This window comes from Chiloscyllium plagiosum, unplaced genomic scaffold (assembly GCF_037043375.1).
Source record: "Chiloscyllium plagiosum isolate Xiang-an unplaced genomic scaffold, Cpla_swu_hap1 HiC_scaffold_24, whole genome shotgun sequence".
Lineage (NCBI taxonomy): Eukaryota > Metazoa > Chordata > Chondrichthyes > Orectolobiformes > Hemiscylliidae > Chiloscyllium > Chiloscyllium plagiosum.
Genome location: NW_028270162.1, coordinates 60,862,718 through 60,882,017, shown reverse-complemented (window position 1 = coordinate 60,882,017; position 19,300 = coordinate 60,862,718). Strand labels below are relative to the sequence as shown.

The following is a 19,300-nucleotide window of genomic DNA, read 5'->3' as shown; positions in this document are numbered from 1 at the left end:
GAATATACTTAATAACCCAGCCTTTAGGACAGTAAGGAATCTACTCAACTTCTCCTCATACGACAGTCTTTGCATACCTCAGATCAAGAGAGATTAGATTAGATTAGATTAGATTACTTACAGTGTGGAAACAGGCCCTTCGGCCCAACAAGTCCACACCGTCCCGCCGAAGCGCAATCCACCCATACCCCTACATTTACCCCTTAACTAACACTACGGGCAATTTAGCATGGCCAATTCACCTGACCTGCACATCTTTGGACTGTGGGAGGAAACCGGAGCACCCGGAAGAAACCCACGCAGACACGGGGAGAATGTGCAAACTCCACACAGTCAGTCGCCTGAGTCGGGAATTGAACCCGGGTCTCTGGCGCTATGAGGCAGCAGTGCTAACCACTATGCCACCGTGCCACCCGTTGTGAAACTTGAAAGGGTTCAGAAACAATTTACAAGGATGTTGCCAGGGTTGGAGGATTTGTGTTATAGGGAGAGGCTGAACAAGCTGGGGCTGTTTTCCCTGGAGCGTTGGAGGCTGAGGGGAGACCTTATAGAGGTTTATAAAATTATGAGAGGCATGAATAGGATAAATAGACAAAGTCTTTTCCCTGGGATGGGGGAGTCCAGAACTAGAGGGCATAGGTTTAGGGTGAGGGGGGAAAGATATAGAAGAGACCTAAGAGGCAACTTTTTCACGCAGAGGGTGGTACGTGTATGGAATGAACTGCCAGAGGAAGTGGTGAAGGCTAGTACAATTGCAACATTTAAAAGGCATCTGGATGGATATATGACTAGGAAGTGTTTGGAGGGATATGGGTTGTGCGCTGGCAGGCGGGACTAGATTGGGTTGGGATATCTGGTTGGCATAGATGTGTTGGACCGAAGGGTCTGTTTCCGTTCTGTACATCTCAATAACTCTAAGAGTATGGTGCTGGAAAAGCATAGCAGGTCAGGCAGCATCAGAGAAGCAGGAAATCAATGTTTTGGGCAAAAGCCCTTCATCATCATCATCCTGATGAAGGGCTTTTGCCTGAAACATCTATTTACCTGCTCCTTGAATGCTGCCTGACCTGCTGTGCTTTTCTAGCACCACACTCTTGACTCTGATCTCCAACATCCGCAGTATTCACTTTCGCCTTATACCTAGTGAATCAACCTAGTGAATCTTGGACTGCTTCCAGTGCCAGTATAATTTTCCTTAGTGAAAATATAAGATTTGTTACATGAATGGAAAAAGAACGCCTCACTGTATTCTAGGTGTTTCCTAAGTAGTACCTTGAATAAGTTTAGCAAGACTTTGGGTCCCTATTTTCATACTCCATTCCTTTTGAAACACCGGGGTGGCATGGTGGCTCACGGCGCCAGGGACCCAGGTTTGATTCCAGCCTCGGGCGGCTGTCTGTGTGGAGTTTGCACATTTTCCCCATTCTCACCCGGTTTCCTCCGGGTGCTCCGGTTTCCTCCCACAGTCCAAAGATGTGCAGGTCAGGTGAATTGCCCATAGTGTTAGGTGCATTAGTCAGGGGTAAGTATAAGGTAGGGGAATGGGTCTGGGTGGGTTACTCTTCGGAGGGTTGGCATGGACTGGTCCAAAGGGCCTGTTTCCATACTGTAGGGAATCTAATCTAAATAACATTGCATTTGATTTCCCTGTTAACTTGGATTTTGTGATATATGAGGACTCCCAAATCCCTCAATGTTGCCATTTTCTGCAATGTCTACCTTTATATAATATTCAGTTCCTCGATTCTTCCTACCAAAGTTAATTTTCTCTCAATTTTCCCCATTATACACCTGCCAAGTTTCTGCCCAAATCCCTAGTCCACAGTAAGGTATGTGATTGTCATAGGCTACAGCCAGATTTGCCAATTTACTTCTGTATATTTTGTAAATAATTGTAGCCTTCACTAGTTATTGGTTGCCATCTGTCTTGATTTGTTTTAAAAATCCAGTAGAATACAGCATCAGTTAGGCCAAAGAAACCATCATGAAGGATCAATTTGATTGATGCACAAGTTTTATTTTACACTTGATACAAAGTAGGAAACAGGATATTAAATTTAAAATACATTTTGATGTTTCTAATAGAAGGCTATTACCCCATATGCATCTGATGTTCTCCACCTCCGTACTGGGTTTAGCCTGGTTCGAGAATGAACCCTAGATTATCAGACACAGGAATTTTCTGGAATTCCACTGATCAGGTGAGCTGAATGACAGGTGCAGCCTGTCTAATCCAGCCTTTTAGAACTGATCCTCCTCCATCTCATCCAATCTGTATGCCATCATCTGTTCCTCAACCCATCTCATCCAGGCTTTTCAATTTTCATCTCCTGACTGACAAACATTTCTCCATTACCACTTCCTCCCAGGTGGTCCCAGCAAATTTTTGACTGTAGTGAAAGTAACAGGTTTGGGTCACTGGCCGTTCAATGTGTCTCCCCAGCCTTAATATCTATTTAAATACAGAGTACTTTAAACACACTGCAAATTCTGCAGGTCTCTTTGGGCTGTTACTTCTTTCCTAATGGTAGATGTGGCAAATGTGCAGAAGCTTGCTAACTCTATGAATAGAGGCCTCTGATAGGTGAACTTACAAAATAGATGCATAAGGATTGTTAAGGTGAATCCAGAACATGGCAATCGAAATGCTCAGGATTAGAGGGGGACCAGATTCCAGCACACCCATCCCACCGTATGAGGTGATGCAATAAGTTGAGAATCTGGTCAATATTTCATGCAGATTTATTGACTAACTGTTTAAAACTGAGCACCTCAATTAAAGGGAAGAGTACCACTGAAAAGCTCTACTCCAATATTCTGATCTGAGTAGGTATAGGCAGTGAGAAGATGATCTTAACAGTTAATTGGTATTATCAGTGGCTACAAATGAAGTCTGACGAGCAGTTAAAGATGACTAATTTGATTTACTTTTAGCGAAATTAAGAGTGGAGACTTGCAGTTGTCTACAACCTCAGTTCATGTCAGTGTTCTTCACAGCTAAACATTAATCACAGTTAAAGCAATTGTTATGTAGGAAAATGTAATTCAAGCACAGCAATATTCCATAAATTGCAATGAAATACATTACCGTTTAATCTAAGTTTGACAGCTTGGTTGACCAGGAAATGCAACACTTGCTAGTCTTTAAATAGGACTATAGGACCTTTTATATTCATCTGAACGTAAAATTAGACATCTGTCTTGCCAAATAGCTGAGACTGTACACTCAAGTTGTGTTGAACTTGTACTTTAAATCTTCTGACTTGGAGACAAATCTACTTAACAAACCTGACAAGCACAGCTTAAATCTTCACTTCAAGGACTATTATACCAGCCAAGAAACAAATTTTCTTTCCGTTCCCAAAGTGACAAAGCAGTGATTTGAGTAAGGATAGATAATCAGGAACTCAGCTTGAAATCAGCATGCAGACCTGAATATTTCACATACAAGCACAGAACACAGGTATTTCCATAGAATTACAACCCAGGAATGGGAATCTTTTGAACAAACAGTACGGGTCTTCTCTAACTAGATCCATATACATGCTGTTTTCATCATCTTCAATTGGTCAATTCAAACAATGGTTTCAGCCCCAGTTAGATATGATTTCTGTAAATAATGTATGTTTGAAAGGTAGAAAACCTTGGTGAAAGATATAGTTTCCCAGAAGTGTTCATCTGGCTCATCAGATCACACAATGATCCAGAAAAGTAATCGCTTCCGTTTGTCCTTAAGCAATGAGGAGCCAGAACATAATCACAAGAGCCACAAAGAGGAAAAGGCGAGACAGAAACTGTTCATCCACGTACTGTGGCGTTCCAGGGACTGCTGCAGGTGAAATGGCACAAACAAAGTCAGATTCCAGCATCTGGAGACAGTTGTAAATGAGAACCACTCCCACCCTTTCTTCCCTTGTCTCCCTTTGTGAGCTCTTATCTCTAGGTGTACTGGAGTCTTCCAGTTCCTGCCTTCCAATTCAGAGCCAAATTTAAATAATGAATTAACTAATAATGATGGGGTAGTGGCCCAGGTTCAAATCCCACCATGGCAGATGGTGGAACCTATTTGATTCAATAATGTCCTGAGGGAGAGCAAGTACCATCCTTATCTGGTATGGCCTACACGTGACTCCAGAACCACAGCCAATCTAAGTTGACTCTTAACTGCCTTCTGGGCAATTAGGGATGAGCAATAAATACTGGCCTCACCAGAGACGTCCTCATGCTGCGAATGAACAAAAAAAAATTGAATTCAATAAGAATCTGGAAATAAGAGTCTAATGATGACCATGAATCCTTTGTTAACTATCAGGAAAAACCCACCAAGGTTCACTTATGTCCTTTAGGGAAGGAAATCTGCCACCTTTAGATTCTGACTCTTGACCCACAGCAATGTGGTTCACTCTTAACTGAACTCTGGGCAGTTAGGGATCTACAATATATGCTGGCCGAGTTAGTGACCCCATGAATAAATAAAAAGGAAACAAATTGATTTGAAGTACTCCGCACTCAAGGTTTTTGAGCCATCATTTTGTTTGTTTCTTTGTATTTTATGCTGGCTGCTGTCAATGGCCAGATGAAGTGTGCATCAAGAGAGCAGGGATGAAGCAACAAAGTGGAGGCAAATAAAACTAGGTCAGGAAACCCGAGAAAAACGCAGGAGAGTGGCACCCAATGGATCTGACGGATCTGGAAATCAACTTTAGACATAGGTTTTAGACATATGACTCTTCTTGAAATGGTTTGATTCAAGATTATTACAATTATGACAATACTGAATGCTCTTCAGCACCATTTGATGATCATTATGAGAACAAAATGGAAATACTTGTACTCCAATGGGTCAGCTTCAAAACTACAGAAAAACATTTCCAGGATTCAGGTGAGCCATAGAGATGGGGTGAGCCAGGCAGGAAAAAATGTCAAAGAACAAAGAATCTACAATGTCAGCAGTTTATTAAAGATCACGAATAGGAAAAGATTAGAACTTGAGAAATGACACACATTATGTTTCATATGTAGAGCCAAACGGGCAGGAAATGAACTGAATACTAAGACCATTATAAAAAGCTGTGATAACAAAGGTACAAACTGAAAAAAAAAGCAAATACACTAAACAGAAATTTCCAAGGTGACCTAATGGGTTAACGTGGTGTGCTTTAGTGGAAAGTATAAAACATTATCATCACAATCTCAACACATTATTCATTGATAGGCCTTCAAATAGCTGTATGACAATCGACTAATGATTAAGATCAAAAGCAATGTTCTTGCTCAGCCTGCTGAAAAGTGGTTGCTATGCCGATCAACGGCTTCAGCTCCAGAAGTTCCAGCCAGGCACACACCTGTGCAGCAGCGAAAAGAGTTAGAGGGAATGTTGGAGATAGGGACAAATGGCAGAATGGATTGCTAAACTGGACCAAATTGCAGGTGCACTTTAATAAATGTGGAATGCAGAGATGGAGTGGTATGGCTAGTAATCCAAAGCCCACAAATGATGCTCATGGATTTGAATATATTCTGGAATCAAATATGTTGCAAAATCAAATAATCCAATGGTGACTCTAATCATTGTTGCAAAACATCATCTGGCTCACTAATGTCAGGGAATCACATCTGTAATCTGGTCTGATTTACAGGTGACTCAATCCACAGAAATGTTGATTCTTAATTGCTGCGTGAAATCACTGAAGAAGTCAGTTCAAAGGCAAACAGAGTGTGGGGGTTACGCATTCTATATAAGAATTTTAAAAGACACGCAGAATAGGCAAATAACTGGACAATTAAGATCAATACTGAAAGTCACCTACTAATTGACCCTGCAAGTTGGGGTCAAATGGAAAAGGGATTCCAGAATAGAATCATTACAATCATATGTACAATCATTAAAGGTTGTGCTTTGGCTACGTACTAAAAGCTAACAAAGAATTTCATTGAGGGCAAGAATTGAGAAAAAAGGCAGTTACATTTCAGTTCTGGTCACCTCACAAGAGGCACTGGAGAGTGTAGAGAGGTTTATAAATGAATGATTTAAAAATCAGGAAAGGATTGACAAGCTGGGGCTCTCTCAAAAATGAGGGCTGAGGGAAACCTAATCAAGTTATTTTAAATGATCAGGATAGGAGTTGGGAAGTCATGGTGAGGCCTCTTCTGAAGTACTGTGTCCAGTTCTGGTCACCCAGATATAGGAATGATATTATTAAACTAGAGAGGGTTCAGAAGAGATCAACCAGGATGTTGCTGGGTATGGAAGGTTTGAGTTAGAAAAGGCTGGGATTTTTTTCACCAGGGTGTAGGAGGTTGAGAGGTGACCTTATAGAGGTTTATAAAATAATAGGGGGCAAAGATGAGGTAAGTGGTTCTTAATTTTTCCTCCTAAGATGGGGGATTTCAAGACAAGATGGCACATTTTTAAGGTGACAGGAGGGAGATTTCTAAAAAAACGTGAGGAGCAAACTTTTTTTAAACATAGGGTGGTTCGCATGTAGAATGAACTTCCTGATGAAATGGTGAATATGGCCATGTTTAAAAGAAACTTCGGTAAATAATAATTAGGAAAGGTTTGGAGGGATATGAGCCAGGAGCAGGCAAGTGGGACTAGTTTAGTTTGGCATGGACTGGTTGGACCGAAAGATCTGTTTCCATGCTGAGTATAAATGGATACAGAAAAATGTTCCCTTTTGTAAATAAGATTATAACTTGGTTTTCAACATATGTTGGTCAGCAAGAGGTCCAACAGAGAATTCAGAAGGAACTTCTTTACCCGAAGAATGGCAAGAATGTAGCATTGCCACCACCAAAGAACAAAGAAGCTTACAGTACAAGAACAGGCCCTTCGGCCCTCTAAGCCTGCTCCGATCTATATCCTCTAACTAAACCTGCCGCCTATACTCTAAAGATCTGTAGCTCTCTGTTCCCTGCCCATTCATGTATCTGTTTAGAAACATCTTAAATGATGCTATCATGCCCACCTCTCCCACCTCTGCTGGCAACATGTTCCAGGCTCCCACCACCCTCTGCATAAAGAACTTTCCACACATTATGTCCCCTAAACATTTCCCCTCTCACTTTGAACTCATGACCACATGTAATTGAATCCCCAACTCTGGGGAAAAAGCTTCTTGCTATCCATCCTATCTATACCTCTCATGATTTTGTAGATCTCAATAAGGTTCCCCCCTCAACCTCAGTCTTTCTAATGAAAATAACCCTAATCTACTAAACCTCTCTGCATAGCTAGCGCCCTCCATACCAGGCAACATCCTGGTGAATCTCCTCTGCACCCTTTCCACTGCATCCACATCCTTTTGGTAATGTGGCGACCAGAACTGTACGCAGTATTCCAAATGTGGCCAAACTAAAGTCCTAGTCAACTGCAACACCAGGAGAGTTGGAGGCAAATGGAAGAAATGCATTTAAGGGAGGCTGGTGAGAAGGGTAACAAAAACAGATATTGATGAGGGAAGATAGGAAGACTTGAGTAGATCCTGTTTGTTGGGTTGAGTGACCTGTTTCTGTGCTGTACATCCCATGTACGTAATCTTGGTGCAACTGAAGAGTTTAAAACTTTAATTTTGGCCAGCATATACAGAACTATATGTTTGCAACTTTTCTTGAGGGTTGTCAATGGGTAATGTATTATGAATACAAATCATTAAACAGAATCATTGATTCCTAGTTTTCATGCTTGTTTAAAGACGTCTCGATATAGATTTAAAAGGAAAATCAAAACTGGAAAGATTAAGCACTATTTCTTTTACATAATAAGGACCTTACAGTACTCCGTGAAATATGGTCTAAAGAAGATCTAAACTGCTGGAAGTAAAAGCTTGAAACTACACAGGCTATTAAACAATGGGCAGTATGATAGAGAACCTGCTCCTATCCTCACTACATGTACTTCACTACAACAGACACATACATGCAGGCTGGTTCAATCCATCTCATGTTCTGTGTACTGGAGGGTTTGAGTTATAGGAGAGGCTGAATAGGCTGGGCTATTTTCTCTGGAACCTCAGAGACTGAGTGATGACCTTACAGAGGTTTATAAAATCATTAGAGGTATGGATAGGATAAACAGACAAAGTCTTTTCCCTGTGGTGGGGGAGTCCAGAACTAGAGGACCTAGGTTTCATGTGAGAGGGCAAAGATAATCAAAGGGACCTAAGGGGTAATCTTTTCACACAGAGGGTGGTGCATGTATGGAATGAGGCTGGTACAATTACAACATTTAAAACGCATCTGGATGGGTATAAGAATAGGAAGCATTGGAGGGATATGGGCCAAGTGCTGGCGAATAGGATAGATTAGGTTAGGATATCTGATCGGCATGGACAAGTTGGACCAAAGGGTCTGTTTCCGGGCTATACATCTCAATGATTCTATGCTATGAATTGTACACCAGCTAAGAGGCTGGATCAACATCCAGTAATCAGAGTCTTCTCACTGGGTTGAATGGGTTACTGGCCAACCACTTTTTCAAGCACTCTTTCAATATCAGGTCTTCAATATGATTTGTACAAGATCCATGAACAGGTTTATAGTGCTGGAACTGAATGCCACTCTCTTATATCGAAGCTGGAATGCTGAATTAGGCCATTCCCCATCATATTATATTGTTCTGAATTTTGCTTTGGAAATTTAAGATAAAAGCAAGCTTATTTGACTTTCCAGACTCACTAAGCAGCACAATTTGTTTAGGTTGCTTCTGCAATATTCACCAATTTTAAAACTGGAAAGCAACTTTTTTTTTAAAAGATATAGCATCGACGGTGGATAAAAGAGAGACTGTGGCACATACGGAAAGCTGGCTTTGTACCTGTCCGATGTGGCACTGGATGTTATCTGGGTAGGATGGGAAAATATAATGATTTTAATTATGTACCTGGAGGTGGGCGGCCATCATTGATGTTAAATGCTGTAGCAAAAATCCCAAATGGAAACGCACCAATCCCAAATGACATCTGGAATCCTCCGTCTCCAAATCCAAAACCTTGGAAACCCTGGGAAATAAAATGATTTTGGCAGTAATTGAACATGAAACAGATTATCAAGAACAAGGACAGCATATTCACTATCACAAACAGTTTAACCACCACTACGACGTAATAAAACATTCCATTTCATGAAATTATAAATGACAGCAACTGAACTGGAGGCATCATATTGACAGAAGTAGGGAATTAGTTAGGAGACAGAGTAAGGATAATGGTAAACAATCTAATTGGACATGATTCCTGGAGCTCTTTCCAGATTCAATAGTGGGGCCTTAGCTTTTGTGATATTAATCAATTTTATAGTTTATCCAAGTTTGCTGACAACATTGTTTGGTTGCGCAGCATACACTGACAAGTTGTAAAGGGTACAATGCTGAAAGAAACTCCATATTTTATGTTGGGGTAATGGTTCTTTGATGAGTTAATTTTCCCTGAAAGGTGATTGATTGTAAAAATGTACTTGCTTGTAGTAATTGACCACGTGACCTGCCTTTCTGGAAATAAACACAAGTAAAATGTCAATAAGCAGCTCAGTATGCAAGGAGTAGATTCCTGGACATGTTTCTATTTTCAGGCAGCATAGTTTCGTGCAAGTTCCCTTCATGAACGTTTCTTTCAATCAGGATTGAGTTGAAATTCTATTTGATTGTAAACTAGTAAAACCTTTGATAACTGAAGGCTTCGAATAGTGAGTTGGACCTTTTGAGGAGGGGGAGGAACAGAGTGAAAGTGACCGAGAGAGAAAGAGTGTGTGTGTCCCGAGTTAAGAATATTAGAACCAGGAGTGATTTTGTCCAGATATAGTCATATTTAAGATTCTTTGTTGAACTGGGAGTCTGCAACCCTTGAATGGTTGGAGCAAATTTGAAGGGACAATAGTGCAAGAAGTAAGCAGACGCTCAAGAAAGCTTAACCCTTTATATGAACCTTTGAAATAGTATTTGGACCAAGTGGTTAACCTTTCAACTTTGGTTAAGTATGTGAGATGCATTTTTGTGTAAGTTAAATGGATGGAAATGATAGTGAAGTTCAGTTCAGTTTAGAGCACAAGCAATTGTGTTCACTGTAGCTTTGATACTTTTAATGTTACTGACCAGATAGAGTGTCTTTATTAGCTCTTTCCCATATATTATTTGAGTTTTGTGTAGTAAGTTTTGTTTGTTTAACAACAGTGAACCTCATGGGTTTATTCTTTAAGTAAATAACTGGACTTCCAGATTTCTAAAGAAACACAAAATAGCAATATTACTATGGAGATCATAACTGGGACCGTTGAGTAAACCTATTGCTTACTCTTTCCTCCTCCGCTCTCCCATCACGTCTTCAGCACATATGCCAAGCTTTTCCGAGTTACAATCAAGAACGGTCACTGGGTCTGAAACGTTAACTCTACTTTCTCTCCACAGATGTTACCAGTCCTGCTGAGATTTTCCAGCAATTTCTGATTTTGTTAAAGGAATGTCTAGGTTACTTTCAGTTTGAAAGAGAGACGATTGAGTTTAAGTTTTAAATCGAAATAAGGGCAACTATATGGACACAAAGGCTGAGCCAGCTGAAGTAACTGGCTTCTACACTCGGGGTTACTTCTATAAAAACACAGGCAAGACATTCAAGAGGATATTTCAAAGCACTCAGAGTAATTATATTCTTACAATAAAGAAAAAATGTAAAGATAAGGTCTATCATCTGTGGATAACTCAGTAAATGAGGGAAAACATCAAACTTTAGAAAAAGTAGAAGCAATGAGTGTTAGGTGAGTTAAGTGATCAGAATATAAAGAAAAGCACAGAATGACAAAAAGATTGACCAGGGAAGATATTAAGGTGTTGAGAGGAAGCTAGTTAGCAATGTAAAAATGGTTAGTCAGAGTTTCCAAAGTTATTTGAAGAGGGGACAGATCAGCCATGACCCAGCTGAACGGCCGGCTTGAGGGGATGATTAGTCTATGTCTCCATCTATATCTCAAATTCTCCAGCTTACAGTTAGTTTTGCCACTTTTGATTGCCTCAGTTTTTGATTGAATAGGCTTTCTGACTGCCATTGTCAACCATGAGTGGTTCATCCTTCTCTCAGAGTCCATTCTTTTTGCTCATTTGATTTGTCCAGTCAATATGTAGATTAAAATCATCCATGACAATTGGAGTGCATTTCTTACATACCTTCATTACTTGCCAATTTAAATTTCATGCTACAGTGTGGCAACTCTATGGGGTCCTACGGACAACTCCCACCAGTGACTTTATTCCCTTGTTCTGCCCTATTTCCATCAAAACTGATTCCACATCATAGTCTTATTGCACATATATCGCTAATAATGACTGCACTGATACCTTCCTTTACTAATACTACTGCATCACCTTTTTCTTTCTGCCTATTTTCTGAACCATCGAATATCCTTGAAATTGTGTTCCAAATCCTAGTCATCCTGTACCCAATTTGGTTTCACCATATTATTTACGCCATTTCTAATTTCTGCTGCACTCTGCTTATATCTTCTGCCCCTGCTTGTCACATTTTAATTATTATTTGCTTCTTCACTACCTTCTATTTTTGCGCTCTCTTTCTTTTTGATTTTTTAGGAACTCCCCTCAATTGAACTTTCCCTCCTCTCCTCTCCCTTAAAGCCCTACCCACAATCCTAGTTATATGATTCGCCTTCATGGTTTAAATAAAGTCTGTCCCATTGGAATATCTCTCTCATCCCCCCAGTATTGGTGCCAGTGCCCTATGACACACAACCGTTTCTCCCTTATTTCCACATGAATTGATTGAAGCAAGTAACAAACTAGATGAATACTGGAGAGAAATGGGAAAGCTGAGGAAAGGAATGTAGAATGAGAACAGTCTTTTTGGGACTTGTTTCTGTGTGAACTCTTCTATGATCTTGGCTCAAATGCAGCCACAGTTTCTAATTACAATTCTGTCATTCTCAAAAGTAGTGTGTGATTGTTAGGAGCTTTGTTTCCCCATGTTTGAACAGATTGCCAACTCCCATGGAGAATCAAAACTCATATAAAGGTATGGCAGAGCTTTCTGGATAATCATGTCCCACATTGATGTTCAGTATTCATGGCAGATGGAAAATCTAAACCAGAAAAACCTTCTGTCCACTTTCTAGGTCAGAATTAGGACAACATCGAATGGTGCCCTAAGGCCAAATAACTTGCCAAACGTATATGAAGTCTCGACAAGTTAGTGCCACTCTGTTGTTTTTTTCCCCCGAGAGCCCTGTTTCATTTGCGTTATTCAGTGGGAGCTTGAATTCAACCTGCCTCCACCATACTTCAGAAAGTACAACCCAGATCCTAATTATTAAAAATATAAAACACTTTTCTTCAAAAATACATATTGCTTAGGACAAGTGCTACTGGATCTTTTATGTACATATGAAGCCTCAGTTTAACCTTAATTAGGAACTGTGGCTTGACTTTGTAGACATCCACCCCGCACATAGAATATGCAACACAGATACAACCAACTGGGTCAAACAGATTGTCCTTATTCTAGTGCTAGTGAGGGAGGAACAGGGAGCGAGTGCAGCTAAACACCAGACACAGGTCTGGTGCGGGAGGGAGGGCTTCAGATACGTAGATCATTTGGGCACCTTCTGGGGAAGGTGGGACCTGTACATGAAGGACGTGTTGCATTTAAACTGGAGGGGCACTAATGTCCTGGGCAGGGGATTTGCTCGAGCACTTTGGGAGGGTTTAAACTAGTTTGGCAGCGGGATGGGAACCTGAGCTACAAAGCCGAGGATGGGATAATTGTTAAATGGGTAGAAATAGAATGCAGGGAGTCTGTCAGGAAGGATACACAATTGATAAGGCAAAGGAATGGGTGAAAGCGTGTTCATTTCAATGCAAGGAGTGTCAGGAATAAGAGCGATGAATGTACAGCATGGATCAGTACTTGGAACTACGACGTTGTGGCCATAACGGAGGCATGGATTTCACAGGGGCAGGAATGGTTGCTGGATGTTCCAGGGTTTAGATCTTAAAAAGAACAGGGGATTTGGAGAGGGGAGGCGGGGGGGAGGTGGGATTGGTAAAAGAGGAGAGGGAGTAGCATTGCTAATTAGACAGTGCATCACAGCTGCAGAAAAGGGGGTTGCTGAGGAGGGTTTGTCTACTGAGTCAGTGTGGGTGGACGTCAATAACAGAAAAGGAGCAGTCACTTTATTGGGTATTTTCTATACACCCCCTCAATAGCAGCAGAGAGACAGAAGAACAGATTAGACAACAAATTTCAGAAAGGTGCAGATATAACAGAATTGTTGTTATGGGTGACTTCAACTTCCTCAATATTGATTGGAACCTCCTTAGATGGTCTGGATGGAGCCGATTTTGTCAGGTGTTTCCAAGAAGGATTCCTGTCTCAATATGTAGATAGTCCGACTAGGGGGAGGCCATATTGGATTTGGTGGTAGGCAACGAGCCAGGCCAGGTGTCACATCTCTCAGTGGGACAGCATTTTGATGATAGTGACCACAACTGCCTCACCTTGACCATAGCCATGGAGAGGGATGGGAGAATTTAATTGAGGGGAGGGTAAATCATACTGCTATTAGACAGGAGCTGCCGAGTATAAATTGGGAACAGTTGCTCTACGGGAAATGCACAACAGAAATGTGGACGCTGTTTAAGGAGCACTTGTCGTGATCGTTGGATAAATTTGTCCCAATGAGACAGGCAAGGAGTAGTAAGGTGAAGGAGCCATGGATGACGAGAGGAGTCATAGAGATGTACAGCATGGAAACAGACCCTGCAGTCCAACTTGTCCAGGTCGACCAGTTATTCTAACCCAATGTAGTTCCATTTCCCAGCACTTGGCCAATATCCCTCTAAACTCTTCCTATTCACATACCCATCCAGATGCCTTTTCACTGCTGTAATTGTACTAGCCCCCACCACTTCATCTGGCAGCTCATTCCATACATGCACCACCCTCTGCATGAAAACATTGCCCCTTAGGTCCCTTTTATATCTTTTCCCTCTCACCCTAAACCTGTGCCCTCTAGTTCTGGACTCCCCCACCCCAGGGAAAGACTTTGTCTATTTCTCCTATCCATGCCCCTCATGATTTCATAAACCTTGATAAGATCACTCCTCAGCCTCTGACCCTCCAGGGAAAACAGCCCCAGCTTATTCAGTCTTTCCCTATAACTCAAAACCTCCAACCCTGGCAACATCCTTGTAAATCTTTTCTGAACCCTTTCAAGTTTCACAACATCCTTCTGATAAAATTGCATACAATATTCCAAAAGTGGCCTAACCAATGTATTGTACCGCCGCAACATGACCTCCTGACTCGCTACTCAATGCTTCTCATTAAGAGGAAGAAGGAAGCTTACTTATGGTTGAGGAAGGAAGGATCTGGTACAACTTTAGAGAATTACAGGGTAGCTAGGAAATAACTCAAAATGGACTGAGGAGAGGTAGAAGACGGCATGAAAAAGCCATGGTTGAAAGGATTAGAGAAAAGTGTTCTACACTTACGTCAGGGAGAGGGTTGGGCCGATCAGGGATAGTGGGCGGAACCTGTACCTGGAGTCTGAAGAAATGGGGAGGCCCTAAATGAGTTTTTTGCTTTAGTATTCACTAGAGACAGGGACCTTGTTGATAGAGAGAATACCGTGGACCAGATTAATAGGCTTGAACAGATGGATATTGAGAAACTGGATGTGCTGGAGATTCTGAGAAGCATCAAGATAGATAAGTCCCCAGGTCTGGACCAGATGTATCCAAGGTTACTACGTGAAGCGAGGAATAAGATTGCTGCGCCTCTGGTGATGATCTTTGCATCCTCACTCTCCACGTGAGTAGTATTGGATGATTGGAGGGAGGTGAATGTTGTTCCTCTGTTCAAGAAAGGGAATAGGGAAATTCCAGTGAATTACAGACCAGTCAGTCTTACGTCTGTGGTAAGCAAGGTACTGGAACGGATTCTGAGAGATAGGATTTATGACTATTTGGAAATTTGATAAGGCATTTGATAAGGTTCCCCATGGTAGACTCATTCAGAGAGTGAAAAGGTATGGGATACAGGGAAATTTGGCTGTCGGGATACAGAGTTGGTTGGCAAAAAGAAGACAGCGAGTGGTAATGGATAGGAAGTATTCCGCCTGGAGGTGGGTGACCAGTGGTGTCCCGCAGGGATCTGTTCTTGGACCTCTGCTCTTTGCAATTTTTAAAAATAACTTGGATGAGGAAGTAGAAGGGTGGGCTAGTACGTTTGCCAATGACACAAAGGTCGGTGGTGCTGTCGATGGTGTTGAGGGCTGTTGCAAGCTATAACAAGACATTGACAGGATGCAGAGCTGGGCTGAGAAGTGGCAGATGGAGTTCAACCTGGATAAATGTGAAGTGATTCATTTTGGAAGGTTGAATTTGAATGCTGAATATAGGGTTAAAGACAGGATTATTGGCAGTGTGAGGGAATAGTGGGATCATGGGGTTCACGTACACAGATCCCTCAAAGTTGCCACCCAAGTTAATAGGGTTGTTAAGAAGGTGTATGGTGTTTTGGCTTTCATTAGGAAGGGGATTGAGTTTGAGAGCCACGAGGTTTTGCTGTAACTCTATAAAACCCTGGTTAGACCACGTTTGGAATATTGTGTCCAGTCCTGGTCGCCTCATTATTGGAAGGATGTAGATGCTTTAGAGAGGTTGTAGAGGAGATTTACCAGGATGCTGCCTGGATTGGAGGACATATCTTATGAAGAAAGGTTGAGTGAGCTAGAAAGAAGAGAGTTGACTTTATAGAGGTGTACAAGATAATGAGAGGCATAGGTAGAGTGGGTAGCCAGAGACTTTTCCCCAGGGCAGAAATGGCTGTCATGATGAGTCATAATTGTAAGGCGACTGGAGGAAGGTATAGGGGAGATGTCAGAGGTAGGTTCTTTATGCAGAGTGTGGTGGGTATGTGGAATGCACAGCCAGTGGTGGTAGTAGCATCAGAGACATTAGGGACATTTAAGCGACTGCTGGACAAGCACATGGATGGCAGTAAATTGAGGGGTGTGTAGGTTAGGTTGATCTTCGATTAAGCTAAATGCGCGGCACAACATCGTGGGCCGAAGGGCCTGTACTGTGCTGTACTGTTCTTTGTTCTATATTATCCCACCTGTCTTTTCCATATTCCTTTCTTTCTCAAGTATTGATCTAGTTTCCTTTTGAAAATACCTAAGCTATTCACTTCAACCATTTCGATGGTAACAAGTTTAGCCTTTGGTTCTTTCGTCCACCAACTTAAACTGGTCTCTAGTTCCCGACTCTTTTGCCAATGGAACAACTTTTCCCCTCATCTACTCCGTCCAAACCCTTCATTAGTTTGAAGGAAAATATTCACTCAGCTTTCTCTTCTCTTTAAGGAGAACGGCTTCAGCATCTCCAATTTATCCACTTAACTGAAGTTCCTCTTCCCAGAAGCCAACCTCTTAGGAAAACTCTAAGAAGACAGGTAGCATTCTCCTCACCTCTTTGGTTGGGTCAGGGTATGGAATCAACATGAATAGATGGAGTTGAAATACAAACCAAGTTTGATGTAATTGACTGGCAGATTATTTGAATGAACTATGGATTCATTGAGAATCTATGCTTGGTCTCAGCAGAAAGATGTGATAAAGGATTTTTTTGCAGTATTTATGCCTTTATGATTTTAAAGAGAAACCGATTTGATTAAAATGAGAATTAAAAATCTATTTAAAAATTAATTTCTGAAGAACCTGAGGAGAAGGATTTTAAAAAATGGCAGTATGCCCGATGTGGTGGTAGATATTGCTTCAAAAGCATCGGATAAATAACTGGGGGAAAATGCAGGGTTCTGAGAGAAGAGGGTGGGAATGGGATGAATGAATTGAAGAAACAGGTGCAGATTCAGTGGACTGGATGGTCTACTTTGAAGGGCTGAATGGTCCACTCCCAATCCAGAGTTGTGTCAAAAGCGTAGAACAAACACAAAACAGATTCATTATCCCAGTCACCACAAACAATTCACCTTATCCCCTCACTTCTGTGTCCCTCCTCCCATTTTGTCTCTTCACCTTGTGTCCTGAAATGAAAGTGCACTCACCCCTCTACTCTCTGGCTCAGGTCTCTGGCCTTGCGGTCTCGGAGGAGTTTTCTCTCTGAAATTGAACAATAGTAGACAAGATATAATGTTGGCAATGACGTGCAAGTATGAATCAAATTGATTCTGATGAAATTTGAGTGTTCAAACCGAGAAAATTATAACATTCCATAAATTTCATGAACTGATAATTCAAAAGCAAACTGAGAGGAGACAGAGAGGACATGAATTGTCAAGAATGGGGCTGTCAATTATGATCCTGCACATCTCAAGCAGCAAGGGGAACCAGGTGAATTCTGAAGAGCCCTTGAGGCAGTTTTGCAGGCAATGAGAGTAAAATTGTTCAAATGAGAAATGACATTCACAAGGCCACATTTACTGTGGCCATCTGTAGGTCAGACCTGAAGGGTGTGCTGAATGCCTTTTGTAATGGCATCGATTTCATTTTTGACAATAGCCTGGCAGCCTATAGCACCATTGCCCTCCTGCTAGCCATAAAATGAACACTGAGACTATTTAAAGCCTGTTGCTAACTTGTTACTCAGTTCACATTCAGCACCTTTTAGAAATCTTAATGCAATGTCTTATGCTGTCCATGGCACTGTCTTTATGTCAAACTTCTAATCAACACTGTACCAGGAACAATGATGACGATTACTACAGTCCCAGAAGTTTATCACTTGTTTTGAACTTCCAAACAAATTTCTATTTATGTGCAGGGTTCTTTCACATTATTGTTTCAATGTGGCTGTCAAAACAATTGAGGCAGTCTGAGGGAGTCAGGACTGGCCAGAGTGTCTTCAATTTGTTTTAGCCTGGCGAGCCAATTCTACAAAGGACAGAAATTCTTTGGAGGGCCACTAACAATCTATCACTTTGCACCGTCATCCACCTTATTGCTTTCATTCCCACTAACAAAACAAAATAATACAATTAACATGCATAGTTTTCACATCTGGAAGAAGCATCCTATGGAGTTTGTGATCGACCTCTGAGAATTTAGTGAATGGCATCAAGATGCAACCAAGGGAAGGATTTACATAACAAATGGTAGTTGTGACAAGTGTGCCCAGGTTTCATTCTGCTGCTTTGGAACTCACCTTGGATCCTGCTGGCCTGTGCTTCCTCTTCCATAAAGGGGAATTACTTTGTCTCGACTAATTCCTGCTTTGCAAACAGGGCAAACCTGTCGATTCGGTCTAGTTTCTAACCACTGTCAGAAAATGAACATCAGAGCTTTCAATTAGTAATAATATTATCACAGAGAAAAGAGATAAAGAAAATTACATTTCCAACCTAAGTGAAGAGAAAGTGAAGAACAAGACATTTTTGCAGTAAAAATATACTAATTTATACATTGCTTAATGGAGGCATAAGCCTTATGCAGCACTTAAGGCTTTTATTAAATGCATTATTTGAAAAGCTAAGTGAGTTCCTTATTTTTACATTGATGCCATTAAAGTTTGAGCAGAAAATGCTCACCCCTAGACGACTGGAATTTGAACATTACGGAAACTAGGAACAGAAAGATTTCTGGATGAAAAATAGCCCAAATCCGTTTAGTTTGCTTTCTTCATTGCATGCTACAATAATGGGAGTTGTTGTCTCATGTCAGAAATTAATCTTGATCTTTTAGTCTACCTCAACTCCAGGTAAGGAAACTCCAATAATGGAGAACTTTGGCATCTTGCAGTTACAGGTCCTTCTGCTATAATGCGACAATTGTGTTGCTCTACAACCTCACTCTATGGAAAATTGCTTTAAACAATTGTGCTGTAGAAGATCACTAATAGAAAATCACTATACCTGTTCAGTGGAAAGTTTGCATTATCCAAACAACACCCACAATTCATCAATTGCATTATAGACAATTTGCACTGACAAAATGCATGTCATAGCAGAACGACCTGTATTATTTCATTCTTGGTCTGGCTGGATCAGTTCACAATATTTGCCACTTAAGTGCTGACTGAAGATTCTGGGATTTATCCTGGAACTGGTTGGAGGGTTTGAGTTATAGGGAGAGGCTTGGTAGACTCAGACTTTTACACTTGGAGTGCAGGAGGTTGAGGAGTGACCTTAAAGACGATTATAAAATCATGAGAGACATAGATAAAGTCTTTTCTCTAGGGTATGGGAGCTCAAAACTAAAGAGCATAGGTTAAGGTGAAAGGAGAAAGATTTAAAAAGGGATCTGAGGGGAAACTTTTCTCATAGACGGTTGCTCCTGTGTGAAA

General features: G+C 41.2%; 1 protein-coding gene across 5 annotated transcripts in view; it reads right to left on the bottom strand.

The window, feature by feature from the left end:
* Positions 1–19,300, bottom strand: part of rnf185 (ring finger protein 185) — a 123,615-nt gene that overhangs the window by 91,145 nt on the left and 13,170 nt on the right. For 2 of the 5 annotated variants that reach the window (XM_088000246.1, XM_088000247.1), the window contains exons 3-5: positions 18,164–18,276; positions 17,067–17,121; positions 8,885–9,002 (exon numbers count right to left, since the gene is read on the bottom strand). In XM_088000246.1, the coding sequence (XP_087856372.1) occupies positions 8,885–9,002; positions 17,067–17,121; positions 18,164–18,276 (286 nt within the window). Of the gene's footprint in view, positions 1–1,996; positions 3,830–3,864; positions 4,226–8,884; positions 9,003–17,066; positions 17,122–18,163; positions 18,277–19,300 lie in introns of those variants that run through there. The other 3 variants (XM_043716166.2, XM_043716163.2, XM_088000248.1) reach the window with 3 other exon arrangements.